General features: G+C 43.3%; 1 protein-coding gene across 5 annotated transcripts in view; it reads right to left on the bottom strand.

The window, feature by feature from the left end:
• Positions 1–320: 320 nt before the first annotated feature.
• The window catches only part of LOC124235408 (neogenin), a 247,023-nt gene continuing 224,405 nt past the window's right edge, over positions 321–22,938 (bottom strand). For 3 of the 5 annotated variants that reach the window (XM_046653307.1, XM_046653309.1, XM_046653308.1), the window contains exons 21-28: positions 22,412–22,480; positions 18,577–18,724; positions 13,889–14,127; positions 13,210–13,302; positions 9,219–9,377; positions 4,686–4,949; positions 1,948–2,084; positions 321–1,097 (exon numbers count right to left, since the gene is read on the bottom strand). In XM_046653307.1, the coding sequence (XP_046509263.1) occupies positions 1,014–1,097; positions 1,948–2,084; positions 4,686–4,949; positions 9,219–9,377; positions 13,210–13,302; positions 13,889–14,127; positions 18,577–18,724; positions 22,412–22,480 (1,193 nt within the window). In that variant the 3' untranslated portion in view covers positions 321–1,013. The remainder of the gene's footprint in view (positions 1,098–1,947; positions 2,085–4,685; positions 4,950–9,218; positions 9,378–13,209; positions 13,303–13,888; positions 14,128–18,576; positions 18,725–22,411; positions 22,481–22,938) is intronic. The other 2 variants (XM_046653310.1, XM_046653311.1) reach the window with 1 other exon arrangement.

Raw genomic sequence — 22,938 nt, 5'->3', positions numbered from 1 at the left:
ACATCAGGCAGCTAAATCCTCGAACCCACCTATGCACAGAAAAATTTTTAACTAGATCCAAATGAAACTCCAGTTGCAACTTAGTGACAATAGAGACAGACATGCCGGGAAAGGACAATAAGGAAGACGCTTCCATTCTCTGCAGGCTTCTGGAAGAAAGTACAATGACTGAAACATTCACAGGACCTCAGCAGCCCCTCCACTTCCCATTCCCAACCCCCCAGCCCTCCCCCACCCCAATACTGAAACTGCACAGAAAGCAACAAACAAGTCTTTCCAATGTTACATTTCATTCAAATAGATCTGTAATCTCACAGTGATGAGAGGAGAAAGTCAGGCCTTTAATAATTATAATAAAAAAATAATAAAAAAGCTTACAAACAGCAATGCAACATTTCCTCCCCCCTCAAAGTGATGGATTAACAGCTGGTAGAGGATGCAATGACTCAGAATTAAAAAATAAGAACAAAAACAAAAAACAAGCCAACCCTTGGAACAACCCACACTGTCAATGACTTTCCATATATAATTCAAACAAGCAGTCAAATATCAACCACTTGTGGGAACACCACGGACTTCCTTGGTTTTTGATAGCGTTTTTCTTTTGAAGGTAAAATAAAATAGGACACAAACAAAATCATACATAAATGCCAATGTCTACACTCCATAAAGGCGACGCAGTTGCAGCACGAAGACACAGCCTGATCACAAAGTGAAATGTAGGTTGCACTTCTTGCCTCTTCTCTGGACACATGATTTTGGCCCATGGTGCCCAGTCCTGCAGGGTTTTAGCAGGCAAAGGGAAGCTGCTTTGACACACGCTTCTTCCAGGCTGACCAGGAGAAGGCAGGTGGTCGGGCCTGGAGCCAGACCACGTTGGGGGCTGGCTGGTCTGCTTGCTCACTCTGTGTTCTCAAGTGCTGTCCTCTCGTACTCTGTACAACTCCTTGTTTTCAAGGCTAAGTCCCAAGACGTCTAGACTCAGGCCTGGAGTCACGTCCTGGCGAAGGTCGTCATGCTGTTGTGATGGCGTTTAGGTCCTTCATTAGTCCTTCCAGGTGGGCCATCTCTTTGGTCAGCTCATCTGGTTCATAGCTCTGTGGAAAAGAGAACACTGTGACTGGGCATGCCGAGGAGCCGTCCAGAAGGACAGCTCAGAGAGAGAAGTCAGAGTGTCAAGTGGTCAGTGGTAAACCTGCCCCAAAAGACTGGACTACCAAAACCCTGGCTGGCCCAGGAGAGTCAGAGATTGCAGGATGTGCCCAAGTCACTAAGATCCCAGGCCAGTAATCACTCATTTCTGTACACTGCAAAATGCCTTTCCCCCAACACATACTGCCAGGGTCAAATGTCCTCACAGGCAGAGGCCCTGCGGCCTGCCCCTGCTGGGTCTCCGTCACAGTCAACACAGGTGGTGTGTCCCCTGGATTTCCGGGCCCCAAGCTCTCCTCTTAGAGCCCCTGTACCTGGAGATGCAGAGGCAGACACATTTACTGGCATATGAGAGTGGAAGATCAAGCAGAGAACCCACTGTCTTTTATTTTGAGAGCAACCACTCAAGCACCTTCTCCTCTAGCATCCAGCTCAGAAGAGGTCATGAAGCAGAACCGAGGGGTGAAAGAACACACAGATGGTTCAAACCAAGACAAGACCAGACAGACAGGAGAGAACTAAAAGGAAGGCAGGCGGGTGGCTGGGGGATAAAAATTCTCTAGCTAATGTAACAAGCTAATCCAAGATACACCAGCGTAGGAATGGAGAAAGCAGATCACGTCCTCAGCACAGTTCCTGGCTCAGAGGAGATGCTCAGTGCATGTCTGCTGAATGAATGAGTGATCTGCTTCACCCTTCTGGGCCAGCACAGACTATCAGTGTGATCAGCACTCTCTCGGGCTGTGGGACATGCACCTAGACATCCTGGCTGGGCTGATGGCCCCGTGAACTTACACTCTCAGAGTCTTCCAGCATTCTTGTGGTCTCCTGCACGTCAGGGGCACTGGGCACCACCACTGGCATAGGAGGCCGGCTCCTTCCTAACGTCCCGATGGAGGCTGTCTTCACCGAGTGGAGGTGATGGTTGAGAGCTGAGGGGAAAAGGGCACCATCAGGTGTGGGCCCGAGCCTGCTCCCCCCAGACCTCATGAAGGCACCTCAGGTCCAAACGCTGCTGCTGGGTGAGGGATGCACCCAGACCCAGTGCAGAGATCCTGTTCTGAAAAGGCACTGCTCTGAACAAAATGAAGAGGGAGAAAGTGGGGCATCTAACAGGCCAGAGAAAAGACTCCATTTGGTTTTAGAAAACTAACCTCCCAGTCCAGTGGTTCTCAAAGTGTGGTGGTTCATGGACCCCTTGCAGGATGTCTGGGAGGTCAAACTCTTCGTAATAATACCAAGGCATTTTCTGCCTTTGCACTGACGGTAAAAAGCAACAGTGGGTAAAACTGCTGGAGCCTTAGCCTAAATTAAGGCAGTGGCACCAAACCGTAAAGTCATTCACTGACACCACAGTTTTTAAAAAAGCCAGTTTAACTTAAGATCATCCTTAATGAGGGCCGGCCTGGTGGTCCAGCAGTAAGTTCGCACGTTCCACTTCTCGGCGGCCCGGGGTTCACGGGTTCGGATCCCAGGTGCGGACATGGCACCACTGGCAAAAGCCAGGCTGTGGTAGGTGTCCCACATACAAAGCAGAGGAAGATGGGCACAGCTGTTAGTTCAGGGCCAGTCTTCCTCAGCAAAAAGAAGAGTGGCAGTAGTTAGCTCAGGGCTAATCTTCCTCAAAAAAAAAAAAAAAGATCATCCTTAATGAAGTAGTAAAAATTATTTTATTAAATCTCGACCTGATTACACATCTTTTAAATAGTCTATGTGATAAAATGGAAAGTATGCATAAAATACTTCTGCTGTATACCAAAGTATGATGGCTGTCTTAAATAAAGGCATTTGTGATAATGTGGCTGTGAGCCAAACTGTCACTTTTATCATGGAACACCAATGCTGGTTCAAAGAAAGATAGACAAACTGGTTAATCAGACTTGAGTATTTGGCAGACATTTTCCAGAAAGTGAATGAAGTAAGCCAGACACTTCAAGGAAAGCAATGGACAGTATTTATTACCAAAGATAAAACTTAAGGTTCAAGTGAAAACTAGAATTTAAAAAAACTTGGCTCTGCCAAGTTTGAGAAGCTTCCCAATACTTACAGACTGTGGTGATATTAATGAATGCATTTGTAGATATCCTACAGTGAAATGTATCAACATGTGGAGGATCTGTATAACTTAGTGAACCAATATTTTCCAAATGACCAATGTGTGATGTTCGCTATGCATTCAAAGTACAAGACAGACGGCTTTTAATGGAACAGAGCATGAATAGTTCATGGATATGGTTTCTGATTCCATATTACAAACAAACCTATAAGAAACTACAACTTGTTGGGGCCAGCCCAGTGGTGCAGTGGTTAAGTGCATACGTTACACTTCGGCGGCCTGGGGTTTGCTGGTTCGGATCCCAGGTGCGGACCTATGCACCGCTCGGCAAGCCATGCTGTGGTAGCCGTCCCACAGATAAAGTAGAGGAAAATGGGCACGGCTGTTAGCTCAGGGCCAGTCTTCCTCAGCAAAAAGAGGAGGATTGGTGGCAGATATTAGCTCAGGGCTAATCTTCCTCAAAAAAAAGAAAAAAGAAACAAGAAACTACAACTTGTTGAGTTTTGTTGCAGTATCAAAAAATAATATCCATAGGTAACCGAAAAGGTTATAAAAATACTCTTCCCTTTACAACTACATATCTGTAAGGCCAGATTTTCTTCTTATAATTCAACCAAAACAATATATTGCAATAGACTGAGTGGAGAAGCAGGTATGAGAATCCAGCTGTCTTCTACTAAGCCAGACACGAAAGAGATTTGCAAAAATCTAACATAATGCCACTCTTTTCGCTATATATTTTGAAAAAGTTATTTTTCATAAAAATATGCTATTTATCTTAACATGATATATTTATTGGCATTTTTAAATGGACTAATAAAATAGTTTAAAAATTTCTGTTTTAATTTCTAACACAGTAAATATGGATAGGCATAACCCATTGAGGAAAAGCTTTTTCATGGCCTCAATAGCTTTTAGGAGGATAAGGGGGTCCTGAGACCAAAAAGCTTGAAAACCACTGACTTATGCTGAAACAAACCATCCTAACAGATAATAGTAAGGAAGAGCAGGGAAAAAGGACATGCCTTTGAGGTCAGGGACTCTTACTGAGCCGTGTGAACTCAGGGAACTGACTTCCCTTCCGCACGGTTCATTTTCTCGTCCTAAGGTTCCTCTTTGTTTCCAAGTCTTGGCCTCCCTGACCCTCCTCTAGCTTGTAGGAATCCTACGGAGTGAGGCTCTGGGAGGCTGGGCAGACTAGATCTGTTGTCCACTGGATTTGACCACCAAGGGTTCTGCACCCAACACAATTCAACAAGTCAGCCCTCACTCCCCACCAAATTCTTCTCTGGTTCATACGCATTCCCGAGGGAGGGAAGCTCATATACTCCCTGAGAGGGACAATGACACCCTGCTACTCTAAATTGCTGGGATAAGCTTGGAGAATATTTGCTTTGTTACTTTTCAAAGAAGAGGTGACTTCTGCCATAAGCCAGAGCCAAAGGGTCCCTCCAGTGGTGCCACTGTCCTCACTCACCTTGCTGGGACAGTAATGGTGTGCTTGGCAACGTGGGATCATAGGTGGGAGGACCTGGGGGTGGGATTGCCGGCACGGCGAAGCTCTTCAAGGGGTGGGAAGGGCGAACGTGAGCCGTAGGAAGACTCTGGCCTGAGTCTTCTTCTTGGGAACTGGCCAAGTAAGAAGAGCTGGTAGCACCTTCAGGATCCTGGTGATCAGTACAGCACGTTTGAGACGAGGAGGCAGGCATGGTGTCAGTGCTGGGGGTATTTCGAATGGATTCTACAGCAGGAAAGTCTAAACGTTAGCATTTCTTTCACCATGAAACAGACGCACATCCCAGGGCTCTGGCTACTTCTAAGGGCCCCTAAACCAGCTCAATAAGCACTCAGGATCAGTGCTAGTCCAAGGGAACATGGGTTAGCACCACTGCCAAGGCTAAGTAAGAATGGACTAATCTAAAAGAGTCCCAAACAATTTTGTCCATCAGCTGCTGGAATTTTTTCACCTAAATTTTTCACCTATCACTTTCAACTTTTTTTAGCTGTACTTTTTACAGCTAAGTGGTTACAATTTTACAGACAAAGTTCTCCTTGGTAGTTACAACGGAGCACATATAAAGGTTTCTGAGACTACTGTCTATTAAGAAATAAATAAGTATAAAAGAAAATTAAAAACTTCACTCATTGATTGACAATCTTAGAGACTGGCCTTTCAGATACTATGTCTAGTCACCAAGGCTGGCTGGGTACCTGACAAGTACCAGCTCTGCGCATGACGCCTGGTGATTACCGCAGCAGAGGCAATGCCACAGGCCCTGCGTGCCCTCTGGGGACTGTGCATGGCCTCACCAGAGCAACCGCCCCACAGTTCAAGGGACAGCTGGACAACCCAACAGTCCAGGGGGTTGCAAACAGCTTTAGGATCATGCTATAGAAAGGGGGTTTGGGTCCAGAGAAAGAAGTGGGGCAGATCACCCTGAAGAAGGGGAAGACTCAGGAAGAACATGATAATCTCAAAATATGTGAAAAGAGGTCTGAGTTGTTCTGGAAGCAGCATGGTGGGGTAGGAAAAGCAATAGCTCTCAAGTCAGAGAGACCAGGACTTGAATCTTGGCAAACTAGCTCATGAACTTGGCCATCACCGAATCTCTCTGTTTCTTCACCTATAAAACAGGGAGAGTAACACATAATTCACTGAGGATTAACTGAGAAGATGTGTGAAGAGTGCTGAACACAGGGCTTGAATAAGTAGTGAGGGTCTTCTCTTTGTGAATTACTGAGTGCTCACCCTGAGCAGCCCTGTGCTAAGTGCTCTGCCTTCATCAGCCCTCTCAGTCCTCAAGGTCACTTGGAGACACTGGGAGGTTAAGCACTAGCCCAGGACTCAGAAAGAGTACAGCAGGAACCTGAATCCCTGCCCTTGACTCCTAAGCCCATGTTCCGAACCACCACACTCTAGACCGCCCTTCCACGCCCATACCACCCACCCCAGACCCTGCAGGGGCAGAAGCAGCACCAAGGACCAGGGAGACCACATGAGGAAGACTTTTCCAACAGTGTAAGCTGGTGCAGACCACTATCCCCACCCTGAGAAGGGGCCTATGGGACACCAGCTCAGGGCAACAGGCTGCCCCAGGTAGCCTGAAGGAGGGCCTCCCCTGACTCCTAGAGGCCTCAACCTTAAAAAGGAAAATAAGCCCTTTTAAGTAGTGATACATGAGCAACCTGCAGAAATCCAACCTATTTCCCTGACTTTGTTGCTGAGGTAGGAATAAATCTGCTCCCTTGGGCTCTCAGGAGATAGGCCATGCCGGTCATGAGTGCTACCTCTGGGCTTAAAGGTCTTGGGTCCCAGGGATGAGGGATTCACCCACCCTGCCAAGTGTCAAAAGCCTGGCTGTGATAACCCAACCAGACCTAGCTCACTTCTCACCCTCTCAAGGGGTGCACTGAGGGCCTCACTTCTTACACTTCCTCAAGCCTGCCGTCACCACAGCTGGGGAGCTGCTGGTCCCATTCTGAGTGACCCTGGCCAGGTGAAAGCTGGTTATGGAGGGCAGCAGGGAGTAGGGGAGAGAAAGCAGGCTCTAGCCTGGACCACATTAGCCTGCACTGGCACACAGTAGGTCAGCTCCAGGCACACAGGCCTCCTGGGCTACCTCAATTGCCTTAATCTGATGTATAAGCTTCCGAGGGCCAAAGAAATGTGAAAAAGGAAAACAGAGTTGCCTACATGAGTAAGAACTCTGGCCTGCTGGCACGGACTAGGGCCACCCTGTACAACTCCAGGGGGCACCAGGCACACCTTGTTTTCTGTGAAGGGTGTGCCCTGAAATTGTGCAACATAACTGGCCCACAAGGAAAACAATGCTGTAACTAAAATTCCTACTTTAGTTGAGGGGCCTCCTTCCTGACTGATTTACCTCTTGGAGTTAAGACACACTAAGTTCACATTGGCCAAGGGGCTTGGACAAGTGGAAGTGCTCTTCCTACATCAAGTGGTGGAGACACAGTAAATGCTCTTAGAGAAAGGACTGCCATGCCTAGCCCACTTGGACAGGGCTTGTGGCAACCCTGAGCTCAAGAAACACAGGAAATATAATAGTAAGACGACTTTGATCAATTCTAGATACTTGCTCTACATTTCAAATCCATCTTCAGTGACTCTATCACTAGGTTTTACCTTCTTCTATCGCTCTGGTCATTAAAGCAAGGAACCCTTCAGTAATGCAAATCGTTACTTTTCCCTTGCTCCACTTTCTGCCTAGTCCATACATAAGGGAACTTTCACCAACACCAGACCATGTGGATGAAGGCTGGGTGGGAGCTGCCATGCTTCTTGTCAACTCTCAGATGCCTGCTAGCCCAGGAGGAAGGGGAAGGCGGCTGATCTGATTGGGAAGAGCCTGCCACGCACTCAGGCAGGCCCGCATCCTAGTGGGGGAGATTCTTCTGCCCTAAAAATGGAGAAACACGGGGTCAGCCCTGCGGCCGAGTGGTTAAGTTTGCGCACTTCGCTTTGGCGGTGTGGGGTTTTGCCAGTTTGGATCCTGGGGGCAGACATGGCACCGCTCATCAGGCCATGCTGTGGCGGCATCCCACATAGCACAACCAGAGGCACTCACAACTAAAATATACAACTATGTACTGGGGGGCTTTGGGGAGAAGAAAAAAAAAAAGATTGGTAACAGATGTTAGCTCAGGTGCCAATCTTTAAAAAAAAAAAGGAGGGGGGAGAAACAGGGGCAGGACACAAAAACTGCTTTCTGCAAGCAGGTCTGGACAGCTGCTTTCTCGTCCCTGTTCTATGTGAGACTGTTTGTGAGGTACACTGGTGCTCCACATAGCCTTCTGGAGACAGTCTTTCCCTAAAGGCAGGACCCTCAGCCTGGATTTGGAGGGAGATGGTAGGAAGCCCAATTTTAGACATGAGTTCAAGCAGCATTCTCCAAACCAAATAAAGGTTTGGGAGTAAACAACTTTGGGAGTTACCAGGCATCCCTTAATACAGCTTTGATCGTCATTTGATGTTTTAGGTATGTTTACAATTGATCAAAACTTAAAGGAGAAGGGGATATTACTGGCAACCCAAACTTCTAGCATCAAGTTCTGAGGTTCTTTTAAAATGGAATTCACTTGAAATTCCCTTACTTCCCAGAATCACCAAAACTTAGTTCTACTAGTAAAATCATAACTATTAACAGACAGGTTTCAAATGATGGAAAAAGAGTATGTAGTATATATGAGAACTTATTAGATTTGCACCTTAAAACCGAGAGGATGGTAATTAATTTTCAATTAATGAGGAATAATAGTATTTTGTTCCATTTACTGTTCCCTCACCTTCACTATTTCCTCCTTAAAACTGTTTTGATAATGTTGTTTCTTAAGATTTCCAAATAGGGATATGTTTATCTGGCAATGTATTTCTTTAAATACAATACAGATTGTTAGGCTGATTTCCTAGCTCTTTTTTAGAGATGATCTATGCCTGTGCGGCCCTTTTTAATTTCAACAATCCACTAGACAACCTGAGGTTTACAACATGTACAAACTCAACATGGCCACTGGCCCTGCTGCCTCTGGATGTTGTTTTTACTTTGGTCCATGGCAGAAGCATGTATGTGAGACCAGCATAAGAAGTACCTTATGGCTGCCCAACATTAGTGTGACTGTAGGGCAAAGGCTACCTCTAGGGTCTGAAAATCCCCCAGAATGTGTTTTCCTTTCAAATTGGAGGATTAAAAAAATAAACAAAGTGAAAATATGACTGAATTAAGATGTAAGTTGATGGAACAAGATGTGGTTATGTGATTAGAACTACTGTGGTTTTACTAAAAGGTCACCTTACACTGAGCACTTCAAACTTTGGGAGAAAAATGGGGTAAATTTTACAGAAACAAATTTGAGTCAGTAACAGAAATGTTATGATAAATAACAACACTGAGAAAAATTCCAAATCCTTCTAAGCAGGGCAAGTCCTTCCCCATTTCAGCTTGCCAACTCTTTAAGAATGCTTTCCATCTGGGGCTCGATCCTCATCTCTCACCTGTGGAATTGGCCCTGTCTGAAAGGGACATGGATGTGCCAATGGGCCATGGGCTGCCCGGGTGGTAGAGATGACTGCGAGCTGGAGAAGCGAGGCTGCTGGAGTGGAAATGATGGTGAGGGTTATCGAGGGAATGGATGGGATGGGCACTAATCACAGCTGTGAATGAACACAAGACAGAAAAATGCTTAACATGCTTGCACAGACACACACAAACCACAGTTCAAGTGCAAAGCTATCCCCCCTCCCCCTCCCATACAGTACCACCACTCCCTTGGCTTTTTGGTGGCAGCTGGCTGGATTTGGACAGCTAGCCATGGATTTTACTTTTGTTTTAAAAAATCAACAAATGCCTACCCATGCATGTATATATATATGTGTATGTGTATGTATATATATATATATATACCCACACACACACACACACACAGAAAAAAAAAGTCTGAGGAATATATATCAAAAAGTTAACAGTGATATTTTGTGGAGAAGAGTAGTCAGGATTTAAAAAAATTTTCCTTTTGGTTTATCTGTATTTTCAAATTCTTCTACAACAAACATGGATTACATGAGTTATTAAAACTATCTATTTGAATATGTAACAAAACATAAATCCATAAGCAAACAAATGATGGTTTAGGTTTCTATTATTTTTTCTCCTGCTGAAAAGATAGAAGTCCCTTCTCCTTCGAATATATTCCTAATTCATTCTGCCTTTTTTTACTTGTTGAATGAGGCATGCAGTAGGTATTGAGGCTGAATGAACGATTCGCTGTTTAATCAGTCTTCATATCTTAAAAGGAATGCAAAGGAAATTGAACTCTTATGGTCCAAACCAGTACTAAATGCATGTGACACAGGCCCATGGCAGCATCTCTTACTACTTCCAGTCTGGGAGCCAAGCCACATCCATTCACATTTTAAAATATAAATGGATCTTTCCTAATTGCCTTTTTGCTTCCCACACTGGCTAAGGAATTCAATTTGCTGCATTTAGCCAATGAATCCAACTTTCCACACAGATATTTCATATACAGATTTCTATACGAAGACAAAGTACTTCTTTAATGAGGCTTCATTATCAACCCCAGAGATGGAAACAAACAAAATCAGAAGCCCAGTTTGGGAATAAACTTTTCTTAGGTACTCCCTTAGAATAGTTGTAGAAACAGAATGCTTAAGATCAAGATAACCAGCTTTAAACTCCACAAATAGACGATGTTGACTAGGAATCCAGGGGATTTTTTTCTTTAAGCAATGGCTTCATGAACTTTGTGATAAAACTTAATTAGCCTTTGGAACGTATTAAAACGTCTTTTGTCACCAAGGATCTCCCTAGGTTTTTGTGGGGCCACTCACCATTACTTTGGTGAAGAAAAATCCCAGTGAATAAAACAGATGCCTTTACTCTCCAGCTATCTCCTGTCCTGGCTACGAGAAAACAAGCAGGCAGCACAACCAACCAGGGACCCCAGAGCACCGCTGCCCACCCTCCTCAGGCCTGAGGAACCAGACAGTGGCTCTCCCTGCTCTCAGGGACCAAAAGGCTCTGGTGGTCCTTTGGAGTAAAAGCCAACTTGAAGAAGCCGGCTGAGGAGGGTTCTCAGGGCAGAGTGGAGACAGCCTCTCCTCGAGGGGAAGACAGTGGTTTTCAGAAGCGGGGTGCTTCAGAATCAGTGTCTTCCAGAATTGAGGCTAGGGTGAGGGGAATAAGCTCCTGATTTTTACCTAGGAAAAAAGCATTCTAGGTATAGAGGACTCTCACAAAAGAGAACCAAAATTGACTTTCTCTTTTAAAAGATATTTCCAGTTTTTGAAAATTTAGTACCTAATAAAAACAATGTGAAAGCGCCTGCCTAGAATACAGCTGGCGATCGTTAGCTGTTAGCTGAATCAGAACCTGATGCTGCTGTGCAAGGCCCTGGACTGAACCTCCTCCCGACATCAGCATGCCCTTCCTGGGACTGCTCAGCCATTTAAGGCCAGGGAAGGTGGATGGTGGATAGAAGCTTCAGGGAATCCAGACTCATGAAAAAGGACTGTACCCACGTGAGAAAAGAATATCTCAAAACCTGAAGATCACAAGTATATCCAAGCACCTGGTTCAGATTCCTGAATTAGAAATTCTACTCACCCACCCAACTGTTGAGGCACAAATTAAATAATATTGTATATGCATGCATACTCCTTCCCCACCACCAAAAAAAAAGAAAAAAAAGGAATGATATCAACTGGTACAACATATCTTTTCTCCTTAACATATTTAAAAGTAACAAATTTAGGAATAGGGATATCAAATTTTACAAGTTTTAAAAATAAGCCAGTTCAGGTAAGCACTAACGTCATACAAAAAAAACAAATAAGCAGTCAAGCTACCATCTTCTTATAAATCAAAAGCAACTGGAATGGATTACTTTACTCTTTTCGGACATTTATGTTTTTAAACCTGGGGACCCTGCCCAGGGCACCTCTTATAAGAGGGAAGCCATGGTTCTTCCCTGCATGGTTCCAAGTACAGCCTCTTTTTTCATCACTGACCCTAACCAAAAACTACTTTGTGCAGAAATGACCTATTAATGAATTGGTCCTCACTCTTTTAAAGATGATTTTTAGAATCTAGTGCCTATGTGTTTGTGCACAGTGAGTGAGTATGACAGCATGTGTGTGTGCAGACATTTACACACTTGGGGTTTCCACCAGTTTCCAACTATAGGGTGCCATGATGCACTTCTCTGTGTGTAGAATATCTGCGATTATTTAAATCTCTGTCACTTGTTGACAGAGAGATGGCTGAGAGTTCTGAAATGGGACCTCTTTTAAGAAATGAATAAAAAATTCAAAACACATTTAGGTTAAATAGAAAAGTGATCTTTCAGGATCTGACAAATTCACGATTTGAATCTAGGTATCTGACACCATTAAGGCTTACTAGCCTACTGTTCGGCTTAGAGCAAATACTTCAAGATCAAATAGTTTTTTACACTTGATATTGGTATGGCTTCTTATCACTCTAGGATGGTACTGAGGACCCTCAACTGGAAGCCCCACTGTGCCAGCTAGTCCGAAAGGCTTCCTACCTTGAAAACAGTAAGAGGGGAGAAGACACAGTAGTTTGAAAAAAAGAATTGGTTTATCTCATTGCCTTTTGGTTTTTAATCATGATATTTAATTTATTTTGAATTTTAAATATTATTAAATATTAAATATTATCAAAGTAAGGCATGGGTCAAATAAGGTTGAAAAATATTGCTTTAAAAACTCCATGCTGTCCAGGGGCTGGCCCCGTGGCCGAGTGGTTAAGTTCGCGCGCTCCGCTGCAGGCGGCCCAGTGTTTCGTTAGTTCGAATCCTGGGCGCGGACATGGCACTGCTCATCAGACCACGCTGAGGCAGCGTCCCACATGCCACAACTAGAAGAACCCACAACGAAGAATACACAACTATGTACTGGGGGGGCTTTGGGGAGAAAAAGGAAAAAAAAAAATGTAGGGGAAAAGGAATAAAAGAATAGATCTTTAAAAAAAAAACAAAAACAAAAACAAAACTCCATGCTGTCCACCTAAAACTCCTCTAAAATATAGTCTATTTAATTAAAAAGAAATCCCATAGGTGCCTATCAACACTGAGTATGTGTCAGGAAACCTAAGGCACACCGTGACATCTGCCCGTCCTCAGCATCAGCCTGGAGGGAGGCTTCCCCACCCCCTCCCCGAGATGCCATGCATTTCTAGGGATATTGGTTATTTCCATATTCTCGGGAGACTGGGGAAATTGGCTTTTTAGCTTATTTACCCTAAAATTAAAGAAGCTAGTTTCAAGAATAATATTAATTGCAAATTATGGCAACTGTTTGATACTTCCTCCCTCAAGGCACCAAAGCTTTGGTGCATTATCTTTTGTGTTAGATCAAATGAAGTCAAAGAGATCATTCATAATTATTCCCCACATAACTGGATAGATAGGCAGCACTAGGGAAAAGAGAAACTTTTACTTACGCTGGGGTGGCTGGGAGTCAAAGGGCATCATCATTTTTGGTCTCATTCCTCGCCTTCCAGCCAGTGTAGACATGCTGTCCTCTGATTCATGCCCTAGACATCAAATATGGAGTCGGTTACAAGCTTGCATCCTAGGCCACTGAGCAGGCTCAGCAGTAAAACATTTCTATTAGGGAATTCAAGACTCACAAACAACATAAGAGGGGCAAGGTGTTTCTGAGGAAGTGAAATAAAGAGGAAAATGACCATCAGAGTATTACAGGAGTCCCTGTTGAGAGTCAATGCAGTTGGCACAATGCTGCCTACCACATTTCAATGCAGTGTCTCTAAGTAAGAGCATCCAGACCAAGAACATTCTGAACACCACAATGAGACCTGCACTCCAACTGAAGGGAGAGATGAAATGCACAGACATCGGCTAGGTTATCTCAAATGCTTGAGTATCAAGTTGGTGAAGCATGATGGGAGACCTAGAAGATCTAGAAGGCTGTCTCATCTGGGTACAGAAACCTCTCCCCCATAACAAGCTAGCTATTCTTCATTAGATGGTGACCAAATCCCATAACACACCCATCTTTAAACCTAACCTCGTATAGGAAGCACCAAATTAAGGCAACCTTATAAAATGGAAAATGAGTGAAATGAAAATAATCTCCCAACATTTGGGAAAAACCTGCACCTCTGTATGAATTCCGCCTCTGATGGATGTTGCTGTCCATGGAATTGTCAACCGGTGTGATATCTTGAGAGTTACGAGGAATTGGAGTATCAGTCATGATGGGGTTTGGGTCTGGAGACTTATCAATGGGTTTTAGCTCCAGTCTCTCATGATGGATCCAGAGGTCTGGGGGTTTGACATCTTTGGAGTTCCCTTTGTACTTGTGGGAGCCATTCACTGATTTGCAAGCAGCTCGTTTCCTAGGCACAAAATTAAGGGGATTTTTTAAAGTAACTCTTTTGAACATATTTGGTAACGGTTCAATGATTAAAACTGCCATTCTGAGAGACGCTTGAAACAAAGGCAGAAACTAAAAACAAACAAACAAAAAAGAAAAACAAGAGGCAAACAATTTACTCTTGCAAACAGTAAATTTATCTCCGATCTGTCCACATATATTTAGAGATACATACAAGGGCATATTTGAATATTGTCTTGTGACTTTTTTTTGAGTATCAAAAAATTAGACAGCATTTTTAAATCAAATAATCTCTAAAGCAGAAGGTTCTTCCACAAGTTTCCAATCAATAGAAAAAGGACAATATTAACTAGAAATCTAACAATGGAGTAGAGGTAGAGTCTGTGGCTTATAAGGAGGGAGGGAAAAACATTTTAGGTAACCCAAACTAAGACTAGCAACTGGGTAAAGTCAAGAATGGGGATGACAGTATCTACTTGTCTGTGCCTTAGTTTCTCCACTAAATCACTCACTCACTCAATAAGCACTTATTAGGTATCTACTGTATGTCAGACCCTGTACAGGACTGCTGAGCTTTCAGCACTTCTGGTCAAGCGAGGAAGATAGACACTGAATTATGTCTGAGCTTAATGAAATGCCAAGCGTTACAGCCGCCTCTTAATAGTTGGACATAAGGTGGACACAAAAAATATGGAGGAAGAAGTGATGTTTAAGCTAAGACCTAGGGGGGCAGGGCAGAAGGTGCATTCCAGGTGGTGAAATCAGCTTACGTGAAAGCCGTGAAGCAGAGAGTAACAGCAGCTTGGTGTATTAGCGAGATTATAAGAAGTCCTGGGTGGTGGGAGCATAGTGAACCACGGGGAGGATGGAATGAAATGATGCTGGGAAGGTAGTCAGGGATCAGATCATAAAGGGCTTTCAGAGCCATACCAAGAGTCTGAACTTCCTTCTATGAGTAACAAGAAACCACTAAATGGTTTTAAGAAGGAGAGTAAGGAGATCAATTTTGAGTTAAAAATTCACACCAACTGTGGTATGAAGAATAGATTTAAGGGGTAGGGGACAGAACAGGAAGACCAGCTGGGAATAATCTTAGCTATGATCAATGGTGGCCCAGGACAGTGTGAATGGAGGAAAAGAGGCAGATTTGACAGTTATTTAGGAGCCAGAAATGACAAGACTTGGTGAATAAATGATGTGGGGTGGTGTAGAAATAAAGAAGCAAGAGAAATAAAGGATACCGCCATGGGTTGTGGCTTAAGTCATATGCCAACACTGGGAATAATGAGTTAGAAGCAATTTTGACAGAAAAGATTATAAATTCTGTTGTGGACACGCAGAGCACCTCTGAGACATTCAAGAGGAAATGCAGAAGCGGCAAGTAGGTGTGCAAGTCTGCGACTCAGAAGAGAAAGGCCTTGGCTAGTGATAGAAATATGGGAGTAGCTGGAATGCAGATCATAAATGAAGCCGTGGGTGTAGATATGACCTGAGGAGAGTACAGAAGGAGAAGAGAATAACTCTAGGACAAGGCCCTGAGGAGTGTCTGTATTTGATGGCTGGGTGGATAGGAGTGAAAAAGAGCACACAATCATGGAATAAAAGAGAAGAGAAAGTTTCAAGAAGGAAGGGTAGTTGACTGTGTGAAATGTTGTTGACAGACTGAGTAAGATGAGGACTGAAAAGTTTCCTTTGGTTTTAGTAATATGGAGGTCATTGGTGATCTCAGCAAAAGCAATTCTGATGAAGCGTAGGGGCAGAATTCAGATTAGAAAGGACTGCAGCATGAGCAGGTAGTGAAGGAATGGACAAGTGAGTGTAGACAAGTATTCAAGAATTCTGTGGTGAAGGGAAAGACAGAGATTTGTAAGCAGCCAGTGGTAAGGATCCTGCAGTAGAGGAAGGGTTACCATTATAATTCTCTCTCAAGATGGAAGAAGTCTGAGCACACTTAAAAGCTGAAGGGACAGAGCCAACAGAGAGTGAGAGGTCAGCTCTGCTGGAGAGGGATAAAAGCAAGTACAAGGTCTTAGAAAGAGAGGAGACACATGGAGAACTGGCTTCAGACAGGAGGAAGGAGGAGAAAAGATTACTCCCAGTGTAGGAAGGTTTCTAGGTTTGATGGTGGTATGCAGCGGTAGTTCTCACCTGTGGAGAGTGAGGGCCGTAGAGGAGTGTGCTGGGAAACAGTGAGGGGCTAGACTCTAAATGCTCTGTCAACCTGGAGGTTGTAAGAGTCTGTAAACAGCTACAACTAAAATGGGAGGTACTCCTGGTATTAGAGAGGAAAGAGTACTCTGAAAAGCTCACCTATATTTTCCAATGGTCACTGGAACACTTGGAAAGCAGGTCACTGAGGGAGGAGGAGGGGAAAACCCTGTGAAGACTTGATACAATTCTTTTAAACAAAACGACACAAATCTCTAGAACTCCAGCTTCAAATACAGAGTTCAGAGTCTATTACCAGCTCCTACCTCTCAATCTGAAGACTATGTGCTTTACTTTTTATTTACTTTGAATTTTAAATCCCCCAAAGCACTAAGGAGTTCTGTCATTTTGTTTTTTCAGATTCTTTTAAATAAAGATCTCAAGATTTCTAAAACTAGACATAAAGTCAAGTTCACAAAAATAGATAAATGTGAAATGTCACAGAAAGAAGCTTGTAGAAAAGCTCTAGAGTAGGAAAAAAATGTAATCTTTGAGGCTTTTAAGAGAAACAGTTTTCTATAACCAAAAGCAGATGGGGAGAGCTATAGGAGGCAGGAATCAGGAGGCTTATAAGGGGCCCCCTTCTCTCGGAAAAGTGATGCAATGCAAGCTATGGAAAGTTATTTTATTTGAGAAAAGAAAGAAAGATGCAACACATCACATATCCTACAGAAAATGACATAAGGCCATTACTAGCAGCAGTTACAGGGTAGCTGTACTTGTCCTCTACACTGAAAACAAATTTATTGTTATCAAATACATACATCCTCACCTTGGGCAGACCAAGTCTGATGGATAATCACAAACATAGACATGAGTTTCTCTTTCTCTCTTATGGAGCAATACCTCCATCTTATGATCTTTTAGGATATTGCAACCAAAGTCGTTTTATTACCCATACTGTATTTTTGCCATTGGGGTAACTCAGGAATCTCCTTTTTTATGGTATCTGTCTCACTGGCCAGATACATGAGTTCGATGTGATCCAGGGTCAAAGATCCCCTCAAGTTCAGGAGTGTGGGCTGTTATCAAGCACTACATGACTGAGTCACCTTGCAATCTGCTCTAGACAATTCGCCAGGAGCCTCAAAAGCCCAGAGGAATTCAGGGCTAGCAGCTATCTGACCTTTCTGTGAATTTGACATGCTGACTATAAATGATCGTTTCTTATTCATTAAATCAACACCTCTTCCCACCGACCCCCTACCCACCCCCTGCCAGCCCCAACCTCAACTTCCACACTTGGTAGCACTTCTTTAAAAGTATTCTTAAACCTAGATTTAGAATAAGAGGCTTATGGTCTTCTTCCATCTCAGCTGGCATTTGTGCCATGAAATAGCTTATAAGAACGTTCACAAATCCTCGTGCATCTGGTTCACTGTGTGTTTGTCATAGACAGTACTCCAAACAGGTTACCAGCAAGGTCAGACATTGTCCACTTTCCTCTTCACATCTATTCTCCACTTGGCTCTATGACTTGAGAGGTTGAGTTTAATGAATTATATCTACTTGGCAACCCTGGCCTGGCTTCTAGTCAGGTTTGGTCAGTAGAAGGCACAGGCAAGGGGCTGGCCCAGTGGTGCAGAAGTTAAGTTCACACGTTCCGCTGCTTGGCGGCCCGGGGGTTCACCCGTTCGGATCCCGGGTGTGGACATGGCACCACTTGGCAAAAGCCATGCTGTGGTAGGCGTCCCACGTATAAAGTAGAGGAAGATGGGCATGGATGTTAGCTCAGGGCTAATCTTCCTCAAAAAAAAAAAAGAAGGCACAGGCGAGAGACTGGAGATAGAAGGTGTTTTTTCTCCTGCCCCCTCCCCGGCTTGGCTAGAGGGTAGCAACAGCTACATTCCTACCACCACACATAGCCCCTTTCAGAAACCCTCATCTGCTGCTTCATATCTCTGAAAGCAGCTCTCTTACCCTTTCAGGCCTAAGGGGGACAGTGGCCTATCACTTTTCTGGCCCTTGAAAATCCCTACCTTGTTTCCCTAACCCCACCCAGGACTTTGTAAATGGTCCCTTCATTGAACTCTCTTTCACCCCATTTGAGCATGCCACCTCTATCCTGCCAGGACTTTGACTGATACACATTTCTAAGAGGAACCATTTTGCATTGCCTTTAAAAATATTTAAAACATTGCGTTTTATGTTTTAACTCCATGTACAGTTCCAAAGACAGAAGTCACACAGAAGCAAAAGAATAGATACCACAAGTCTACAGGCTGTATTTGGGGCTCCTTACTTTTTCTGGTGAGAGGTGGTGCGCCTGGTGCAAAAGACAGCGATGATCACGACCACCACAATGGTGATGACGCCAACCGAGACGATAATGACCAGTAGCATATTACTGTCTAGAGGAGAGGTGGGGCTTCCATGAGGGCTGTTACTGCCTGGACAGGGAAAACAGTACATTTGTTAGTGATAGAGAATTCTAAAAATGCATACTATCAGCCTACAGAACCTTCACGTGAGTAGAGATATTTCACGTGAGCTTCTTTATAACACTCAACACCGTGCCTTGTATAAAAGTGTCTCATGAACACAGCTGTCTCCTCTAGATTACGAAATCTAGAGTGAGTTTCTGCCCTATGTACAGTTCTCAGCATAGTGCCTTGCACAAAGCTGGTGTTCAGTAAAAGCTTCTCAAATTATACTCAACATTATACTTGAACAAATAAAGGGTCTGCCCCTCTGGCATCTTATGTTACACAGAAATTCATCTTGCAAAGCATCATTTGTAAATCATTCAGTTTTTTGACTTTCAAAACTGCTTTAAAAAATGTACATTCATAGAAAGCAAAAGTTTTTTCCAACATATAGATGTCTGAGATCACAAAAAATTACTTGAAACATGAAGTCTCTCTGTTTTTATAAATACATAGTCTATAGAGAGTTAATTCTCTTATTCAGTTTCAGGAAAAAGTAGGTCTATAGATATGCATTCATTTGACAAATATTTACCACGTGGTTACCATGTGCCAGGCATTGTTCTAAGTACTAGGACGTAACAGTGAGCAACAAAGATATAAATGTTGGGGTGGGGGCAGACAATAAACAAATATGAAATTAATTAGTAGTAAGTGCTACAAAAAAAAAATGAGGGGATATGATACAGAGTGGCTGGGTTGGCTATTTCAGATTGAGTGGTTCAAAAAAGCTGCTCTGGGGAGATGGCATCTGAGTTGAGATGTGAATGACGAGAAAGATCCCACCATACAAAGACCTGGAGGAAGAACATTCCAGAGAGAGGGAACGGCTAGTGAAAGGATCCCAAGGCAAGAATGAGCTTGGCATGTTCAAGGAAGAGAAAGGCAGTCAGTGAGGCTTAAGCAAAGAGACATATGCAAAGTGAGAGGGAAGGAAGTGAACAGAAAAAAGACAGAGATGAGGCTGAAGAGGTGTGCAGAGGTCAGGTCATTTAGGACCTTGAAGAAATTTAGATTTTCTTCTTCTTCCTACTATTATTTCCCCACTGCTTATAGGATAAGGTCCAAGCTTTCCATCAAGGTTTTTTGTAATACAGCTCTATTCTAAGTCTTGCTCTTTCATTTTCTGAAATAGATTTCTTTGTTTCTCATCTCATTATAAAAGTTATGCAGGCTCATATTATAAAACATGGGAAATCCCACCACACAGATCTAACCACCATGGATATCTGAAGTCTTTCCTTCTGATTACTCTCATCTTCCTAACAATCAGAGCTGTACCATAAAGGGATGGGCTGCTTTGCCAAGTCATGAGCGTTTAGTCACTGGAAGTACTTAAGAAGAGTCATTCCACCAGTCTGGGATGTTCTGGATGAAATTCCTACCGTGAAGGTATGGCTTGGGAATTTGTGTTTTCAGAAAAGCTCCTAAAGTGATTCTCATACACAATCTGCTTTATAAATTTATGATCTAATCCCAACTACACTTATTGTGGGAATCCCTTCCACAGCACCGGATTAGGTGACCTTCCAACTTTTGATTCTATGATTTTAGAGGCTACATCTGAGCACATGCCATATCCGGGCTGACTTAGGAGGGCTTAAGAGCTTATTCTTCTACATTTGGTTCAATTATTTTTATCCTTCATTTCTGAGAAAAAGGTAAGCAGACAGACAACTTAAACTGTATACACTGACCTCCAATAAAATAACATTTTTATATTTGGGAAAGGCTACAGAACTAGAGGCCAACTGAATTAGACCACATTAGGGCTTTACCTAGAACTTATTAATAGCAGTGCTGAGCTACTGGGTGGGGTAGGCAATGCAAATCAGGGGCTGGGGAGCCGGGGTGTGGGAGGCAAGCAGAGGTGGTGGTGGTAGTTCTTCCCTGCATTCAACAGAGATGCATCTCATTTAACTGTATCTGAGACCTTTAACTTCTGAGCTGGCCAAAAGCTCCCTTCTAAGACAGAGTAAGAGTGAGCTGCCCAAGGGAGCATCAACTCTCCTATGAGGGATATTATGACAGGCCATTTCTTAAGCCTCATCTGGACTACGGCAATAGCTTCCTAACCATTCTTTTCTGACTTCATACTTTTAGCCCCCAACTCATTCTTCATTGTTGTCAGAATAATATTAGATACTCAATAAATGAAGTCATAGTTTACCAGTAGTATCAGACATCTTACATATGTTATTTACAGGATGAAGCTCACATTTCTTAGCATTGGTACCTGAGCATTTGGTAGGCTGGTTCTAACCTACCTTCTCTATTCTGTCTCTAGGAGTGTGGCCCTTGGAGAGAGCAGGTTCCTTTATATTGCCATGCCTTTGCATATGCTATTATTGCTTCCTGGAATGTTCAACGCCCTCCTTGACATTTAGCAACCTTCTATACAGCCTTTAAAATCTGAGTCAGATATAACCTCTTCTATGAAGCTTTCCCTTTTCTGTATCAGGTAGTTTGTGACTCACTCCACTATTGTTCCCAGAGCCTGTTACAGAGAACCTTAACCTTTAAAAATATGTGAATGAATGAATAAATGCATAAATGAAAGAAAAGACCAAGAAATAGTTACTTTTCTCACAGCCTTGAATACTATACTGTGGACACCACATAAATGTAACATATGTATCCCAGGAAGGGAAACCCATAAACAAAGTCCTAGAACTGAGAGCCTAAAAATCTCTTGAAGTATGCAAATTTGTCTGGGCTCTCTTAAGAATAGGCTGATTTCACTGATGTCTGGGCAGCATCGCTTTTTATTTAAATAGTGGGAGAATAAGAGATCATTTTATCTTCACATGTAGACTAGGAGCTTCTGGAGGACACGCCTTTCTCTTCTCCAGCAGGAGTGAGGAGGCAGTAGGGTCATTTCTAGTAACTCCTTTTGTGACCATTTTGCCATCCTGGATTCTCACATCTAATACAGAACCCGTGACTTTCAGGCTGTGTGTGATAGCAGAAAAGGCACAACCAGAAGTCAGAAGACATGGGTTTTGGTTCTAGAACTTCGATAATTAGTGGATGGATCCAGGCATAAGTACTTCTCTGCTGAGTCTCTTAACGTATAAAATGAGAATATGGCATCTGCCCCCCTGCTTCACGGTGTTACAAGGACCAAGTGTGATCCTGTGTGTGAGAATAACTCCAAATGGGGAAGTTCTGTAGAGAAGCAGCGTCATCATTTAAGCAACGAGAAGGTGCCAGCCTCTTAGGATGGCTAGGAGAGTGGGAAGAATTTTTCAGAATTCCCAAACTAAAGACACTGAAGTAGGGTGGCGAGAAATTAATGATTCTGAAGCATTTCTTTAGCTTGTTCTGGGTGATGGCTAATTCCACTAGAGGGTTTATTTTTGAAAGCAAGATTCTAATTCTTTTCTAGAGGCAGTGGGCAAAAGGAAGACTTGTTTAGAATTAATCTTAAGTTGGATATGTGGGGAAACAAATTTATGAATCCTATAATGAATGGGTTTGTAGTAATTCAGCAAATATTTGCCAGAGAATGCGTAAAGCTAACACTATTAAATAAAAGAACAGGTAACACACTACAATCCACCACACACGAGTACAAAAGACATTTCAAGATTTCAAGCAGAACTGCGTCACACCCATAATAGGCCAAAAAAGCCACAGGAAGGGCTTTACCACTCATCGGAGGTTTGTAGTCAGATCCTAGGTCTGGCAGCCGGCTTCCTTTTCCTGCAGACCCTGAGGCTGAAGGAGAAGAAATCATGTCAGTAATGACTGAGCTCATTGGTGTGACAAGTCCACTCCATAGCTAGTGAGTGTTTTCTACAAAAAATATTTTCAGTCCACTCTGTCCATGAGAAAATGAAGTAGCACATAAACAACAAGGGAAAACACAGTCTATTTGTGCAGAGCAAACTAAGGTATAGCTTTCTATGCAATGAGGCATCTGAAAGGCTGACACTCTTGTTCCACGACTGTATCTGGGATGTGAATAGACTGCCACTAGCTGTTGATAAGGTGGGCACACACTCACTTCTCTAGCACAGGAAACACTTCCTGAAAGACTGCTCAGAGCATTTATGGCCAAAGTAGCTTCTCTGAGAAAAGGAACCAAGGGGACCAGTTAGGTTAGCTTCTGCATTAAAGATCTGGACTCTTCCAAAAAACTCGCCTATGTTGATCTGGCCTAGCAAGTGTCACCA

Source organism: Equus quagga, chromosome 2 (assembly GCF_021613505.1).
Source record: "Equus quagga isolate Etosha38 chromosome 2, UCLA_HA_Equagga_1.0, whole genome shotgun sequence".
NCBI classification, from domain to species: Eukaryota; Metazoa; Chordata; class Mammalia; order Perissodactyla; family Equidae; genus Equus; species Equus quagga.
Note: the sequence above shows the minus strand (reverse complement) of the source record. Positions and strands in the feature narration are given on the sequence as shown.